The 17,518-nt window shown below is 47.7% G+C and overlaps 1 protein-coding gene across 1 annotated transcript in view; it reads left to right on the plus strand.

Annotated features, from left to right (window-relative positions):
- Positions 1-11,876, plus strand: part of Slc16a2 (solute carrier family 16 member 2) — a 148,668-nt gene extending 136,792 nt beyond the window's left edge. Inside the window, exons 3-6 of the mRNA XM_060375664.1 lie at positions 656-1,106; positions 2,403-2,546; positions 7,187-7,415; positions 9,362-11,876. Of these exons, the coding sequence (XP_060231647.1) occupies positions 656-1,106; positions 2,403-2,546; positions 7,187-7,415; positions 9,362-9,582 (1,045 nt within the window). The 3' untranslated portion in view covers positions 9,583-11,876. The remainder of the gene's footprint in view (positions 1-655; positions 1,107-2,402; positions 2,547-7,186; positions 7,416-9,361) is intronic.
- The last annotated feature ends 5,642 nt before the right edge of the window (positions 11,877-17,518 follow it).

A 17,518-nucleotide genomic window follows, 5' to 3' on the forward strand; every position in this document is an offset into this window, starting at 1 on the left:
TTGCAGTCCAGGCTGCCCTTGAACTCTTGATACTCTTCTGTTAGCCTCCTGAGTGCTGGGATTACAGGTATGTGCCATCATAAGTGTCCCAATGACAAGCATTTTTTAAAGTGCGCGGACAAGGCAAACTTTATTCTTGATCAAGAGGCTAGGAAGAGCCAGCATACATAAACAGAACATGCACTCAGTTTTTAGTGTAACTTGGGTGGTAATTATGACTTTTCCCCATTGGCTGGAATCTGACCTCACAGTCTTATTCAGTTGGCTAGTCTTAAAAACTTGAAGGCTTCCGGGTATGGTGGCACATGCCTTTGATCCCAGTAGTTGTGAAGCAGAGGCAGGAGGTTCTCTGAGTTCAAGGCCAGACTAGTTTACACAGTTCCAGGACTGCCAGAGCTACACAGAAAAAGATCTGCCAAAAGAAAAAGGATGAAGGCTAAACATTTTTATCTGGATTTACTTTAGGCAAATTACCTCTCAGAAGAACCTCTGCATCTTCATCGCAAAGTAGGGTTCAGAGGTTCCCTATCTGCTCTGCACGTTGGTGCCAAGTGGGGCTGTGGGTAAAAGTAGAGAGGTTTCCAAGGACAAACAAAGGGGGCAGATAAATTGCTTTCAGGCTGCTGAGGATGGCTCTTGGTGTTTTTTTCCACAGCTCCCTTAGCCTGCGCTATTTCACCTATGGGATTCTGTTTGGTTGTGGCTGCTCCTTCGCCTTTCAACCGTCACTCGTCATCCTGGGCCACTACTTCCAACGTCGCCTAGGTCTAGCCAATGGTGTGGTATCTGCAGGAAGTAGCATCTTCTCCATGTCCTTCCCGTTCCTCATCAAAATGCTGGGGGATAAAATCAAGCTGGCCCAAACCTTCCAGGTGCTGAGTACCTTCATGTTTGTTCTGACGCTGCTCTCACTCACCTACCGGCCCCTCCTGCCCAGCTCCCAGGACACCCCAAGCAAGAGAGGTGCCCACACCCTGAGACAGCGCTTTCTGGCGCAGTTCAGGAAGTACTTCAATATGCGCGTGTTCCGCCAACGCACCTACCGCATCTGGGCCTTTGGGATCGCTGCCGCCGCCCTCGGTTACTTCGTCCCCTATGTACACCTGGTGAGGAAGAAGCTGACCTCAAGCTACCTGGGGTCCCAGGGGTGGGGGTGGGGGACATTGAAAGGGCAAAGCTTTGGAAAAGAGAGACAGAGCCAAGCGTGGTAAGCTCAGGCCTGTAGCATTGGGAGACTGAGGTAGAAGGGTTGCTGTGACTCTGATGCCAGCCTAGGCTACACAGCGAGACTGTCTCAAACCAAATGAGCAAAGAAGGAACAAAACAGTGATTGGAGATTGGCAGAGAAGTAAAGAGTATGGGTTCAAACAAAACCTTTGTGGAAAAGGAGGGTAGTTCCTTAGGGCTAGGCCCGTGATCCATGCTTTCTCCCACGATAAAAGTTTAGATAGAAACCAGGCCTGGTGGTGCAAGCCTGAAATCCCAGCTACTCAGGAGGTTTACTCAGGAGGATTCCAAGTTCAAGGACTGTCTGAACTACAGGATGAATTCAATCTAGTCTGGGAAACTTATCAAAAGTGTGTCTCAAATTAAAAAAAAAAAAAAAAAAAAAAAAAAGAGGGCTAAAGAAGTAAATCAGTGAATAAACATCACTGAAATTGGCTCAGATGATCCAAGGTATGGTTTGCAAAGACTTTTCTGAGGAGTGCTGCTGTCTGTGGTCAAATGATTTTGTTGAGGAAAAAGCATGTATGGGAATGCTCTAGATCCATATATAGCAGTCACTTTCCTATATTGACAAACCCTGCAGTTTAAAAGCCCACTGGCCACAGAACTGTCAGTTGTGGAGCAGCTGATATTCTACACAGACTCTGAGATTTTGTGTGTGGGGGCATGCATCTTAAGGATGGAACACAGGGCCTTGACCCTACTAAGCATGTGGTCTACCACTGAGCTACACCCCCAGCCTCTAGACCTCATGTTTCCTCAGTCACACTTGGAAAGAGTTGCCTGGAAGTTGACTCTCATCTCCTAGGGACCTGCTATTTCAGCCTGTCAGTTTTAAGTCACTGCATGGCGATATCATAGAAGAACACCAAGAGTTTTTAAGGGGGTTGTCTTATTAGGGCTTAGACGGCTTGGAAGTGCCTATCCTTGTCAAATGATTCTCAAAAGCCCAAATTCCAGAGTGTCTAGGATAAGTAGCCTTTGTGATTTCTAGAAGCAGCTGGGGTGGGGGGCTTTTCTTGGAGCTGGGGGACAAAGGGAGGTGCTACTCCAGTCAGAGGTTCTCGTCCTGGTACTGGGAAGTGAGTTGTAGAAACTCCTGGATATTCCAGCATTTAATCAGTCAGTTCATCTTTCTCCTCCTGCTCTGGGGTTCCTGGTGTTATGCTTTTCAGATGAAATATGTGCAAGACGAGTTCAAGGAAATCAAGGAGACCTGGGTGCTCTTGGTGTGTATTGGGGCTACCTCCGGCCTTGGACGTCTTGTATCAGGCCACATCAGTGACTCCATTCCTGGACTGAAGAAGATATACTTGCAGGTGAGTGTCCACTTGTCCGCAGCTTACAATAGGTTATCCCTGGGCTCTGAGATAAGATGTACGGTGAGCCACATCATCTTTGTTCTCCTTCCTTCACTAGCATGCAGTAACGAGTCAGTGAGAGCTGTGTATATGGACCCTTGCAGAACACATAGCAGGTAGCTTTGTATTAATAATAGCTCAGCAAATGAAAATGGGAAACTCAGGCCACAAGTAAGATGTGTCCCCAAAGTAAGGATTTTTTTTAATTATTTCCTTTACTCTCTTGAAATCTGAAGCACTCTATAGCCCAGTGCCTCTCTCTTCTAGACCAGGCCCAGCTCTGTCATCTCTCACATTTCCAGAGCTACTTAGAATCAGGCACTGGCTCTGAAGTGCTGTTCCAGACAGAGACTCTGTGAGTTCAAGGCCAGTCTGGTCTGCATAGCAAGTTCAAGGACATCCAGGGCTTTATAGAGAGAGCCTTTAACAAACAAAAATCCTTAAATGCCATCCTACCAATGGACACTAAAATCATACCAGAAAAAGCCAAATCTCACTCTTTCTCTTTAGACCTCACTGTCCTTATTTGTGCAGTGAGAATGATTCTTCCCTTTTCTATCTTGTCATAAAAATAAGCATTGAAACAAATAGAGAGGTGACCTCAGTTCAGTCCTTTGGACAGTGATACAGGTTTTCTCACACTGTGGGTAGTGACCACCCTAGTGGGACTCGAGTGATCCCTTTGTGTGTGACCTGGGATCTGTCTGGTTTGAATCTAGGCAGTTTTTGTCTGCCTAGCAGCAGTAGAGTCTCCCTGACCTGGCTCACGGTTCTGCTCCTGCAACTGGGCTTGCCAAGAGGTGCCACACGAGAAAGCCCTGTGGAAGAGCAAAGGCAGCCACAGAACACAAGCAATCGCAAATGACCCACCAGAAACAGGCTGAGTTTGCACTCACTTCTGTCCTGGGAATGCCCTAAAGCTACTTCTAAGAGACCCTGGCTGTTGGTAATAGTGATTCCACCGTCTTTGGCAGTGTGAAGTGAGTTACTAAATACCATCATGTGTCATGGATAAGGTTCTGATTAATCTTTATGTAGAATTTAATTCTGCTGGTTGCAAGAGCTCGTGAATGCCTCCCCAGAGTTATGGGTTGCCTTGTAGTCCACCCATGTCAACCCGGCATCACACTCAAGGAAAACTGAGAGACAGGCTTTTTTAATTTTTATTTTATTTTTATTAATTAGAGACAGGCTTTTTTTTATCTTGGCTTGCTATCTACTGATGATATTAACACCATGACTGAAAGCAACTTGGGGAGGAAAGAGTTTATTTTATCTTACAACTTATAGTCCATCATGAATGGCGGTCAGGGCAGGAACTTAGAGGCAGAAACTGAAATAGAGGACATGGAAGGATGCTGCTTACTGGCTTGCTCAATCTGCTTTCTTATATAACCCAGAACCATCTGTCCACAGATGACATTACACATCCATCATCAATCAATCGAATGTCTCATCAGCTTTCCTATAAGACAGTCTGAGGGGGGCATGTCCTAAGTTGAGTTCCCTCTTTTAAATAACCCTAGATTGGCAAGTTAACAACAAACTAACCAGCACACCTATCATTCTCTAAATGATGATGGCAGGCCCAAGTCTCAGAGATAGGTGAACTGCCCAAGGCCAAACCAAGGGCTGGTGACTGAGATAGACAAATTATGAAATGTTTAATTCCTGTGCAAATAGCAGCAAGTGCTCTATCTGAGGGGCTTTTTGCATAGGCATATTTGTGCTCGCCCAGCCTCTTTCATGCATCCCTTATCATGGGTCTTACCTGCCAGTATGAGCAGCTTCAAGATGCCAGAGAGTCAGGCAGTGAGAATGACCTGGCACTGCACTAGGACTTGCTTCCGGCAGCAAGGCAGCAGGCCAGCTCACCTGCTTCTCACCACGGAGAAGCAGCAGAGAGACAGGGCCTGTGCTGCTTTTGCATTCTATGTTGCAGCTAGAGTTCTAAGGGACAAAGAAGCACAGCTAGTTAGAGGCTAAGCTAAGTAGAACCCAGGACTTCTGCTGACTTCCCCCACCCTCCTTCTTCTTACATGACCCAGTTTCACCACTTAGACTAATATATTAGAACATAGTTGAGACATCTTTTTCACCATATAGCCTAATCCCTCACTTTATGAATTTTGAGGGTTTGGGGCTGGGGCGGGGGTAGGTCAGTAAACTGCTTTTCTTGTAAGTATAGGGACCTGAGTTTGATCATGAGAACCCATGTTTTGAAAAGCTTGGCAATAAGAAAAGAGGGGACAGCAAGCTGGCTCAACGGGTAAAGGTGTTTGCCATGCAAGCCTGACAACACACAGGTAGAAGGAGAGAACCAACTCTACAAAGTCATTCGTTTACCTCCAAATGCTCTCTTTCTTGCTCTCTCTCTCTCTCTCTCTCTCTCTCACACACACACACACACACACACACACACACACACACACACCATATAACACTCATAATCCAAGCTCTGGGAAGGGAGAGATAGGAGGGTCTCTGGAGCTCAGTAGCCAGTCGTCAACCTAGCCTAACTGGTGAGCTTCAGGCCAGTGAGAGACCCCTTTCTCAAAAGTACCCAGCCTTCGTGAGGCTGAAACCCGAAGTTGTCCTCTGGCCTCCACATGGGCACATGCACCTGAACCCACAACTGTACACCACACACACACACACACACACACTTTTTTAAAGGTTTGTTGTTTGTTTTTTTTTATTGTTGTTGTTGTTGTTTGGTTTTTTTTGTTTTTTTTTTTTTTTTTTTTTTTTTCAGTTTTTCAAGATACTCTATCAAAGGGGCAAATGCAGGAGTTTAGGCATGATGAGGAAAGGAGGACACACAGCTTCAGATTCTCAAGAACCACCTGGTAGACCCTGTGGTTCCCTCCAGTTTATAAAGCCAGCCGATGTGACAGGCATCTAGCCCCTGAATAGTCTGTTAGAAAGAAAATGGAAACAGCCCGCAGAATGACCCCTGGGGCCATTTTTGAAGCCTGAGTTTCCATTTCGAGGATGGATTATAAATTTCCAAGCCTTGACAAGAACTCATGGAGGATGATAAGAGAGAGCTAGATAAAACAGTTAGCAATTTCCACTGATTAAGATCAGTTCATGGAGCCAGGCGCAGAGGGACACACCTGTAACCCCAGCACTTGGTGAAACAGAAACAGTCGGATCTCTGTGAGTTCACGACCAGCCTGGTCTACAAAGAGAGTCCAGGACAGCCAGGGCTCTACAGAGAAACCCTGTCTCAAAAAACAAAAACAAAACAAAACAAAACAAAAGATCAGTTAATGGGGTCCTCTGTGGTAACTAATGATATTAAGTCTTAACTGCCCATGCAGCTTAACTGATAGGTGGCTCTGATTTTAGGTCATAGTTGAATGTGAACCTCCTAAAGGAGAAGCTGGGATGGTCAGTTATTATTACTAGCTTCTATGTGATGGCCTGAACCAAGTTCAAAGTCTCCCAACAAAGACATTCTAAGATGTCCAAAGACCAGCTGATAACCTAGTAAAATGACTATCAGCAACAACACAGAAACAACCCTATAGAGCATGAAACAGATTTGATCTGTGTTTCTTCTATGTGTTTCTGGCTATGGTTCCCTGCCTGTTGGTCAACCACGGGCCTTTGGAAAATCCACAGGCATCCTAAGGCCTTAGTAAACACACCAGGTCTTAGTTCTGGCCCGAAGATGACCTGACTCAACCAGCTGCAGTGAGTGAGAATGGGGTCTCCTCTCTACGCCCGGAGTCCAAGGCTGATTCAGTCTATCTCACAGACACTGATTGCAAATGCTCTTAATTAAAAACTAGAGGGGGGGAGTTTCCAGAAGAAAACAAAACAAAACCTAGTCTCTAGAAAGACAGGTTCTGTAGTTTGGAATTGTTTTGCTCATCCCAAAGAAATCACAGTGACTAGTCAGTCCTCCTAGGTGCTCTGGCCCTGGGCTCTCCCGATACCCCTCTATTGGCTTAGCTCCCTTGCACAGCCTCTCAGGGTATGTAGCCCAGCCTAAAGGTTACCAGAGCCTCAATGCCTGAAATATCTGAGATAGATAATGTGTCCGACATCTTAAAACATAAGAAAATCTAAGTGAACTTCCCAATGTTCTCTCTCAGGCTCAGGCATTTCTTAAATTCTACCCAAACAAAGGTGAACATTGCCTCCTTCTCCATTTTAATAAGGTGTACCTTGCATTGAAGCCTCTGTCTAATCATCATGCAAGCCTTCCTCACCTCCTCCCTTGCCTTATTTGATTTGAAAGCACCAACAGAGCTTGACACCAGCTCCTTTGTCAGTATCAGAAGGCAAAAATAGTGATTCCTCTCCCTTCCATCAGAATCCATTGCAAAAGTCAATTTCTTTGGCTATGGGCAAGACAACGTTCTCCCCTTCTTCCAACTTTTAAAAACTCCTTCTAGATTCAACTAAATAGGGTCTGCCTCTCTTAAGGCTAAAGCCTTCAGTGAAGGACCCAGACAAGGCTTCACTACATAATAAATATACTCTAATAACTGCTCCCAGCAGATACCTCATCCAGTCCCATTTTACAGATGGCAGAAACAAAGATCTGAAACGTGATCTGTGATCTGAGGTTCTTGTTTCTCTAGGTCCTCTCATTCCTGCTCCTGGGGCTGATGTCCATGATGATTCCCCTGTGCCAAGACTTTGGGGGCCTTATCGTTGTCTGCCTCTTCCTGGGCCTATGTGATGGCTTCTTCATCACCATCATGGCTCCCATTGCATTTGAGCTGGTGGGACCCATGCAGGCCTCACAGGCCATTGGCTACCTCCTGGGCATGATGGCCCTGCCAATGATTGCTGGACCCCCCATTGCAGGTGAGGCTAACCTCTGAGGAAGGCCCTCCCTTGGGAGGGCCCTAGCTCTTTGGAGAACCTCTGCTTGAAACCTCTTTCCCTCTGATTGTATGTATAAATATCCTTGTTATAGTGCATGGAACTCCTGATGGAAAAGATTAAACATAGTCACAGGTATGGTTTGTCCAGGGCTGAATGTTTCACTACAGTTTCATGATAGATAGTGAGGATCCTTCCAGAGAGTAGAGAGAAAAGTAAAACTAGCCTTCTCCATCACTGTGTAGCATAGGCTGACCTGTAACTCAGTAGACTAAGCTAGCCTCAAATTCCTCATCCTCTTGGTCCAGACACTCAAGCACTTACACTCTTAGGTATGCACATCACACTGACTTCAGTCCAAGTTTCTCTTTACTCTCTCCACAGTCAAGTGATTAATTTTAAGGAAGTTGGCTAAAAGATAAAGTTGGTCCGGTTTTTACTAAAACTTATAGACACTGTTGACTTCCTATTCTTCTACTGGCGTTTTGAACCCCTAGTAGAGATTTAATTGAGGAACTATTCCAGGACTGGCAAAATGCTGGCACGACACCTCAGCCTCCAAATTTCTCCCTCCACCCTCCCAGAAGGGTGTAGTGAGGTCTCAAGGAGCGCAAAAAACCGGAAAACTAGTGAAAAAGGAAAGAACTTCATCTTTTCAGAGATTTACTGCAAACATCAGATCATTTGTTTGCTCCTCCTAGGCTTGTCAAATGAGCTACTTCAACAAACACTCCTCAAATACTAATTATGTGCAAGGCGTTATGAAGACACTGTGTAACAGTGGTAAATCTTTCACTCAAGGCTCTTGTACAGTAGGAACAGTGTGTATTAGGAGAGGAGTCTCTTTGCAACCAAAGAGTGCCAGAGACCCCACAATTCTGTCCATTTTTCTTATTTCCTGAGCTAACAATAGGACAAGGGTCTTCTTGCCTTTCTTAGGCAGTATTTCTAGCCTCATCTTCATGATGAGGTACCTCTTGTTAGTTTCTGATGTAAGCTTCTCATATTAAACACACCCATGGTTTTAGCAGCTAGAAGAACCCGAAGGATTTATGTGTACATGAACTGGAAGAAGTTACATGCATTGAGCTTCCTCCTAGGGCAAATGGAACTACAGAGAAAGGGAACTTCAGAGAAAAGGTCAACAGGAGTGCCAGCAAGATGGCTAAGCCTGTAAAGTGTTTGCCATGCAAACCTCTTAATCTATTTTTTAATTGTTTATTTTTATTTTATGTACATTGGCTGCAAATATGTCTATGTGAAGGTATCATTTCCCCTGGAACAGGAGTTCCAGGCAGTTGTGACCTGCTATGTGGGTGCCGAGAATTGAACCCAGGTCCTCTAGAAGAGCAGTCAGTGCTCTTAAACACTGAACCATCTCTCCGGCCCCTCGATCTACGTTTTTATCCCTGGAAAATACAAAAATGTGGAAAGGGAGAACCAACTCCACAAAGCTGTCCTCCAACTTCCACATGACCATCGTGTCATGCATGTTTCTCCTCACATTATAAACACACAATAATAAATAAATAAATAAAATATAAAATGAAACAGGAATTCAGCTGAATTGCTCCACAAGCATACAAAGGTGGGAGGGAGTAGGGCTGAGGACTTGTACCGTGAACCATTCTCTTGAGTCTTTTGAACTCAATTCCTTTGTACCTCCAGCCCCAGGAGTGACTGGGAGGTGGCTGGTAGCTTAATGAAAGACAAACATAGACACTTTAAAGAGAAGCTTCATTAGCGTCTTTGCTAATGAGTATTCACCTCAGGGGCCTGAAGCCTTGTAGTTGAGGGAGCTCCTGAATGAGGGCAGCATAAGCCAGGGCTCTTGAAAGGCACTGGGGTGGCCTCCCAGAAGAGGAGAGACAGTGCCTCTGGATTACAGGAAAAAGCTAAACTAACCTCCTGTCTTTTGGTCCTTTCAGGCCTACTTCGAAACTGCTTTGGTGACTACCATGTGGCCTTCTACTTTGCGGGTGTACCCCCAATCATTGGGGCTGTAATCCTCTTTTTTGTCCCTCTGATGCATCAAAGGATGTTCAAGAAAGAGCAGAGAGATTCCAGCAAGGATAAGATGTTGTCCCATGATCCGGACCCCAATGGAGAATTACTGCCTGGCTCCCCAACTCCTGAAGAGCCGATTTAATGTCTCTGTCTTGCCATTGTGTGCTCCTCCCCCACCCCTCCCCTTCATCCCACCCTGCTCAGCATTTACATTTTTTGCCACCAGCACACTTGTTCCTAGACCTGTGCACACAGCATTTCAGCCACCTAACCATCTCCCCTGAGCTAATGCTCTTGGTGTTCCAAACTCATTAACCAAATTCTCCCCATGAATGCCTTGAAACTTGCCAGGCTCTTCTCCCAGGATCTGGGAAATTGTGGGATCACACCCCTCCCTGGTCTTTGGATCCTCTCCATATACTTTCTAACTCCCTGGGGGGAGGAAGGAGATGGGACTTCTGGCCCCAGCTTGTTAGTCACCCACTACAATCAACTGCCAAAGGTGCTACTGTGTCCCCAGAACCCAGTGGGAGAGACCCAAGCCTCTGTTTGCTGAGGAATTTGTTGCCATCCATCCTTGGGAGCTATTTGGGGGTTGTGGGAAGGAAGGCCAAAAGAGACAAGAGCTTTGTTTTGCATCAAAGCTCCTGAAAGCTCTGAGGCACCCCATGATATGATTGGTTAACCATCTGCTTCCCCTTTCCCTTCCTTTTATTTTCTCTCTACTGCCCCCTCTCCATTTTCTTCCCCTCTTTTCCTTTTTATTACTGTCATAGACATATAGGTGCTTGGAGAAAGGAAGGACCCAGAGCTCCGGCCAATCAGCCTCATCTTGGCCCAGACTATCCTAAAACTAGCATTAATCCCGCTCATCTCAGGCTGAACCATATCTCACTTCTGTGCTCAAACCGATATTGACTGGAAGAGCATGCCACTGCATAGGGACAGGCTCTTAAATGCTACAGAGCTCTGTGTACCACTCACTGATTTTGACATATTAACCAAGAGACCTTCCTCGCTATCCATCCTTGTAGCCACCTGACAAATGTGAAGGCAACTCCTTTCATCTCGCCACACACAGGAGGAATGATGCCAGTGCACTGGCATGATGGTTAACAACCTGGTGAAGGACCAACTCCTCCATCTCTCATTGTTCATCAATATTTCCACCTGGGCCAGGCCAGGAACTGAACTGTTTTAGGAAAAAAACAAAACAAAACAACCTCTTTCTGCACCTTGATCCCACACAGACATAGGCAGCAACTGCACATAGAGTTGAACAATTTCTTTTAGGAAGAGGAAGCCACCCTAGCCTTTATCACCCAGCCTGCCCCCTATTCTGGGCATCCTAGACCACTCTGCTGAGTGGCCATGATAGGTGCCAGAAAAAGTAGGCTTTGGACCACCATCATCCCTTTGAAGCTGGTGCCAGATACTTTCCTACACCCAGACTCTGGGCAACAGTCTTACTGAAGTGCATTCCAAGTGCCCCTGGCCAGAGGCAAAGGGCACTGCCAGCCTTGTCCCGTTGCACAGCTCACCTCATTAGGAACTCAGCCTCTCTGCTCCCCGTCTTTGTGTGTGTGTGTGTGTGTGTATATCCCTGTACCCAACCTTCCATCATCTTTTTGCCAGGCATCCCTGGTTGTCGCTTGCACCCGACAATAACTTGCCACCCCAAGCCAGGGTCATCCCAAGGCCAGGAGGATGAGGCTGCTCTGAGGGGCTCCAAAGAATACAATGGTTCCCACACCATGAGTTTTTCCGTTACTAACAGGCAGCTGGGGCATAGTTGGTCTCTGATGTTTCATTCAAGGCCAAAGTCCTGAGCCCCCCTCTGCTGGTCCCAGTCCAGCTCTTATCAACTCCCCAAAGGAAAACCCATTGGTTCTTGGCTCTGAGGACGGGAAGAGGTGGAGTTACTGTCCTGTCAACTCAAGCGTCTGTGGAACAGGAGAAGCTGGGCCCCCAGGAGTCCTGTGACTCCCAGGAGAGGCCGTTGAAAACACTAGAGCAACAATGTCCCTGCTTCCATTTCTCCTTGCCCCACTCACTCCAGGCCACTTGGGGGTCGTGGGGGAATGAGTGTGCAGGGCCTCTTTTGCTCATGGCTGGCTAGCCGTTAAGAGTCAGGCTGATTCTCACTTCTCTCTAAATGAAGGAAAGACTTTCACAGGCCCCAGATCTGCCCATTCAGGTGTCACCTACCATTGGCAGGGTGTCAATTGACCTTTTTCACGAATGTGTGTGAGCATGTGTTGGCTTGTGTGCTTTCCGAATTTAGTCGAAGCAGCACAGTATTAATGTGTAGAGTAGGAAGCACCCTCTTAGGCACCACAGTTAAAAACTAAGAGAACGAACAAAAATTCAGAGCTTGAGACCTGGGACATTTAAATCCTCAAGGGGTTTGGAACAAAATAAACAGATCTAAATGTTTGGTTTGAGTATGTATGTTGCCTACAGGGGTGTAATAGTTTTAACTTGGCTAACAGCAGGAAATTTGGCTCCACAATTGAAGTTGCATTCCAAACAGTATTTCTGCCTGGCTCTCTGTGCTCTGGGAAAGCTGACAGTGGAAGAGAACTGGGGAAAAACTATTTCAGATTGATTTTCTTTTTTTATGGTACTCTTTCATGTGAAAAGTGGTTACTTCACAAGATGAGAACATAATTACTGGCTGAGCTGAATGGAGGCCATGTTGAGGCTAAGCTACCACCTCGATAGAAAAGTGCCACACTGCAAATCCACAAATACAATGGACCCCCATCTGTCTTCCTTTCTTTTATTGCTGGGGTACTTAATGATGTTAGTACAGCTCAGTTCCACAAGCCTGTAGCCACAGACTCTGGAGTGGAAGATGATGCTCGAGAGACTTACAAGATTGTCAAAGCAAAGAGCAACCCTACAGTCCACCTCCACTTTATCTTGATTTTAAATGGGGAAAGTGAGGCCTAGGACTAGGCAGAATCTCTAATTACAAATTTATAGTTCATCAGGGACAGAGAAAGCTGAGGACTTGTCCATTTCATTTTGCCAACTCTGCAGCATGCTCATTTCCAAAGGAATTTCAACAGGACTAGCTCAGAGCAAAACTAAATGTTGAGCAAAATTTAGAGATGGTGCATACTCCATCTCTGCACCATTATCCTCACTCCCAATCAACATGTAGCCCTGGTATTCTGTCTGCCAGCCACTCCAGACCTTTATGCAGCCTCGGCTTTGGAAACCTGATTCCACCAAATGTCCTTTCACTCCCAAGCACCCAAGAGGTACAAATAAAATCCAGCTCCCTCTATCCCTGTACTGGACAGGGCATGAACAAAGAGAAGGAACTGGTTTTCTTTGGGAAAGGATGGTTTACCACCAAACTCTTGGCTATTCTTGGTTCTCCTTGCTTAGTGCAGACACCCTTGTGCTGTCGGCCTCCTCACCTCCTCCCACTAAGGCTAATTTCTCGACAGGCCCCAGGCTCTCTCACCGAAGATCTTCTGCGCCCCACCAGACCCTCCAGTGCCTTCTCCAGACTCCCCGGGGCTCCGTCAGTGTATTTGATCACTAAGGATCATTAGATTCCAAAGCCGTAGAATCCCATAATTTTTTATGAGCACAATGCCCCACCCCCCACCCGGGGCCTTTTCATAACTGAAGAGGCAGCCAGCTGCTCCCTGTTACTTCTCCACAGAAACAGAGCAGGCAGCTGACAAAGATTACAAATCCCCAGCGTCTGACAGCTGGTACCAGGAGCGGGTGGACGCTACTTAAAACAAGAAGCTTGAAACAAGTTGTGGAGTTCTGAAATGCTGAAACATAGCAGTAATAAAGAGCGCAGAAGAACAAAAAGGGGGGGAGGGGGATGTTGGATACCTTCTTCCCCAAAGGGTTGAGGAAGTTGTACTTCAAAGGCCTTTCTTTAGATGCTTGCCTTTCAGCTCTCTCTAGTGGTCACCAGACACACAGCTTCTTGGCTGGTTTTTCTGATCACATCCGTATCAGCAATGTTTCCTAGGGACCTGCTGCGTATCTGGCACGCTGCAGAGCCCAAGAACTTAAGGTATGAAAAGAATAGAATTAGACACAATGATTGAGAAACAAAAGGAATTTGAGCGAACTTCTTTACAAGCAATCTTTTCCTCCTCTGGGCCCGAGTGGCCCGTTGCATGCCAGTATTGGCGCCAAAATTAAGTCCTCTGGGAACAAGAAAGGGGTCACCCTACCCGGACCGAGGCGCCCCATGCCCTCCCCCTTCGCTCCCTGCCTCAGGCCTCCCGGGCACGTCGCCCGGAAGAACTACCCGGGCCTCAGCGTCAGTTTCCTGCTGAGCCTCAGCAGGATAAAATTAGTCCATTGCTCTCATCTGACAAGTGTCGGAGGCACGTACGGTGGGGGAGGGGCGGGACCTAGCAGGAAGCTTGAAGCGGGGCGCCCTGCCCCCTGCCCAACCCCAGCACCTGTCATGCCAGCACTCCGGTGCAGCCTCTCTGCTACCCCGACTGCTGCCCCGGATCAGGGGCTGTGGGCCCACCAGGCGACCCTCTACCTCCTCTCCTATGCCCCCACCCCGTGTTTTCCCGCAGTGGCCAGACACACGACCCGGGGCTGCATGTTGCTCAATGACATCGCCTCTGAGCCCGGCACCCTGGGACCGTCTTGGGGTGCGGGCGGTGCTGGGATTCGGTTAGGGCTGCTTCCTGGTTGCCCGCCACGTGGGGGGCGGGGACAGGGACTCAGGCTGCCCAGCGGACTCGGGTCTTCCCCCACTCCGGGAGGAATGACAGCACTTGAGCCGCGCCAGGGAGCGGCAGCTGCTCCTGCTGCTCTTGCGGGAAGGTTGACTGGGAGCAGCCTCACCAACGGTGCCCCAGCCCAGTAAACGCACAGCAGCTGCCACTGGTCCCAGCTCAGCTCCTCCGAGGTGCCCCGCCTCCTCCACCCTGCCCACCACCGCCCCTGCCACCGCCACTCGTGGCTTCCTTGACCACGGTGCCCCATACCCTATGTGTGGAGCCCCTCGATGTCATCCTGGCTGGGTCTTCAGAGACCCCCTTTCAAAGACCCCCTCCACGTGAGAGCAAGGTCCCCAAGGTCCCAGGGGAGACAAATGAACACTGCTTTCAAAGGATCTGAATGAATCCCGGCTGAAAGCTCAAGAGCATTGAGGGGTCTGGGAGCTGAAGAACCTCCTCCTAGGGACAGCCAATGTCGTCCATACTCCCCTCCCCAGCCCTCCTCTCCAATCCAGGAAGCCCCAACCACCTTCTCTACCCAGGTCAGCCCAGTGGCCTGCCTCTACCCAAAACCAGAAGACCTGGTCTGCAACTTCTACACTGCAACTTCTTCCATGGTTGGGGGCGGGGGGAGGCTATGCAAATCTTAGTGCTACAGCATGGCTTCCCATGCGCTGGACCCTGGGTTCAAGTGCAAGTGCACACACCAGTGCATGCCCCAGAACAACCAGCTCGCTGGTTGGAGCATGCCCCTGGCTCGGGCCAGATGCTCTCTAGATTTCACCCAGACAAAAAGTGAGCAAGCACTAGCCAGCTTCCCTGAGATCCTCAGATAGCAAACAGAATTTGCCTGGCTGGGAAACCCTCTTCCAAAGGTGGTACTGAGCCTTGGCAATGGTGGGAAGTCACGTGTTCCTCCCTCTTACCACATACTCCTCCACTAAATCAATACTGACCTGCTCCCTTCAGCCGTTTGCCTAGCAGAGGAGGTCCCTCTTGCCAACACTTGCCAACACTATCTCCCTCCGGTGTGAGCTTCTGTCGTGGGCTTGAGCAAGTAAGTCAGCGTTGCCTCCCAGACAGCTGATGGATGGTTTGTCAGTGTTCAGGCATGTGCTTCCTTGTTCGTCAGTGACTGAACACATGCACCCTCCATTCATCCTGTGTGGACCTGGAGGCTCCCTTTCATGGGAACTATATAGAGTCTTCACCTATAGACAGGCATTCACAGCTCACACCATCCTCCCATATCACACTGGATCCTCCCTCTACCCTGGAAGGCAGCAGCTCTTGGGTCCAATTTATAGGTGGAAAAACCGAGGCCCAGAAATGGTGGTGAATGCCAAGTCTCCTAGATCCTTCCCCCCTACCTCACAGAACAGAAGCAAATGCCCTGGCTTCCCAGAAAGCCTACCTCCTGCTTCTGGAGTTAGCACCTGCTCCCCTACACTGACCCTATTGCCTGATCTGTCCCCCAGAGAAGGCTGTAGACTGGTTCCGTATCCTGGCAAAACTATGAAAGCATGAAGAGTGATAGGAGCTAAGCTGATTGCTGTGTCCTGCATGGTTTGGTCCTGGATACCTCACAGGCAACTCAGGAATGAAAAACTGACAAGACACTGAAGAAACGACAGATACACATACAGAAAAGCTGGATGGGGTGGGCTGCACTCACTCTGATGGGAGGTACCTATGAAACTACTATACAAAGCACAAGGGAGCATGGCCAGTGGGCTGTACGGCTGCAGTGAGGATGTCCACACAAGATTTGTCTTTCAAATATGCTCGTTTTATTCACATAAACATTCATTCTAACACCACGCTAATATATAAAAGTTAAACATCTCACCAAGCAGGGAACCGTTGATCTGAAAATGCTGCTGCAGGGTTCCACTGGGGAGTCTTCTCTGGTGAGGATGCTTCTGAAGCATTGTGGGCTCAAAGCATGACTGCAGTGAAGTCCTTCAGTTGTGGCAGGCCAGGGGGTTGGCACTGGTGGAGGTCCAGGAGGCCCTTGAGAGTATCAGCCAGAAGCTAGTGCTGACAGTCAGGTCTGTGTGAGCTCAACAGTGGTGCCTGGAGTTCAACAGTCACTGAAGACAGAGCCACACCAGAAGCCAGTCTCAAAGCCCTCTTGCTGCTGGGTATCAATGCAGAGACTAGAGAAGCCAGGTCTCAGGAGCATAGCAGCGTTTATCCTAAGGGCCAGTCCCAAAGATCCAATTATTGTATCATTTCACTGGGCAATAGTTTTGCTGCATTGGGGCTCACAGCTTAAGGCTGGCACACTAATATATTAATGCCACTCTGGGGTTAGTTGATTAGCACAATCAATTCCTCTCTTAGGCTTGGTTGTATCGGAGCTGCCTTGTGGCTAGTCTATAGCACATCAGAGTTTGCCTTGAGGTGGAGAGATCAGCTCCTCTCTGAGCTTCCTGGTGGCAACCTCCTATGTTACAGGCAGTAGGGTAGTACACTATTAGTCTAAGTCACACAAAATGGTTTCACTTATATTCCTAACAGTTAGCTAGTCTAAGTCGAAGGTGTCTGTAGGAGAGTAGTCTCAGGCTATAAACATCAGGAAAAAGGAAGCTGTGGTCCACACTTTCTGTGCATTGGTTGTATTAGTCAGGGTTCTCTAGAGGAACAGAAATGATAGAATTAATATATGTGAGATTTATTTGAGTGGCTTAGGAGCTGTGGTCCAACTAATCCAACAATGGCTTATCTCCCAATGGAAAAACTAAGAATCTGATAGTTGTTCAGTCCATGAGGCTGGGTGTCCCTGTTGGTTTTAAGTATACATTAGAATCCTCAAGAAGGAGGTTCTAATTCCAGCAAAGGACTATCTCAGGATAACATGAACTTGCCAGTGAGAGTGAGGATAGACAGGCAAATGCAAAAGCTTCCTTCTTCATGTCCTTTTATACAGGCTGTCATCAGATGGTATGGCCCATATTTAGGGTGGGTCTTCCCCACCTTAAGTAACCAAATTTAAAAAAAAAAAAATCCCTCACAAGTATGCCCAGCTGCTTGGGTTTTAGTTGATTCCAGATGTAATCAAATTGCCAACCAAGATTAGCCATCACACTGGTCTTAGCTAAAGATAAAAGTCACTTCTCAGCATTTGTATTTGAGTCAGAGGAAGGCTTTGCCATTCCCCTGAGCCTCACTTGGGAAGGCCTTGCCATTTCCATGGGCCTGAAGGATTGGGGTTCTTGACTTGGCTGTGCCCATGCCAATAATACACATATGCTCTGGACTTCATTCACTCTAAACAGCTATAGTCCTTATGGACCACACCACACCCCTCGCTGAGCTTCTCCCATAGAGGACAGAAGCAGAACAACTAAG

This window comes from Meriones unguiculatus, chromosome X (genome assembly GCF_030254825.1).
Source record: "Meriones unguiculatus strain TT.TT164.6M chromosome X, Bangor_MerUng_6.1, whole genome shotgun sequence".
Taxonomy (NCBI): Eukaryota; Metazoa; Chordata; class Mammalia; order Rodentia; family Muridae; genus Meriones; species Meriones unguiculatus.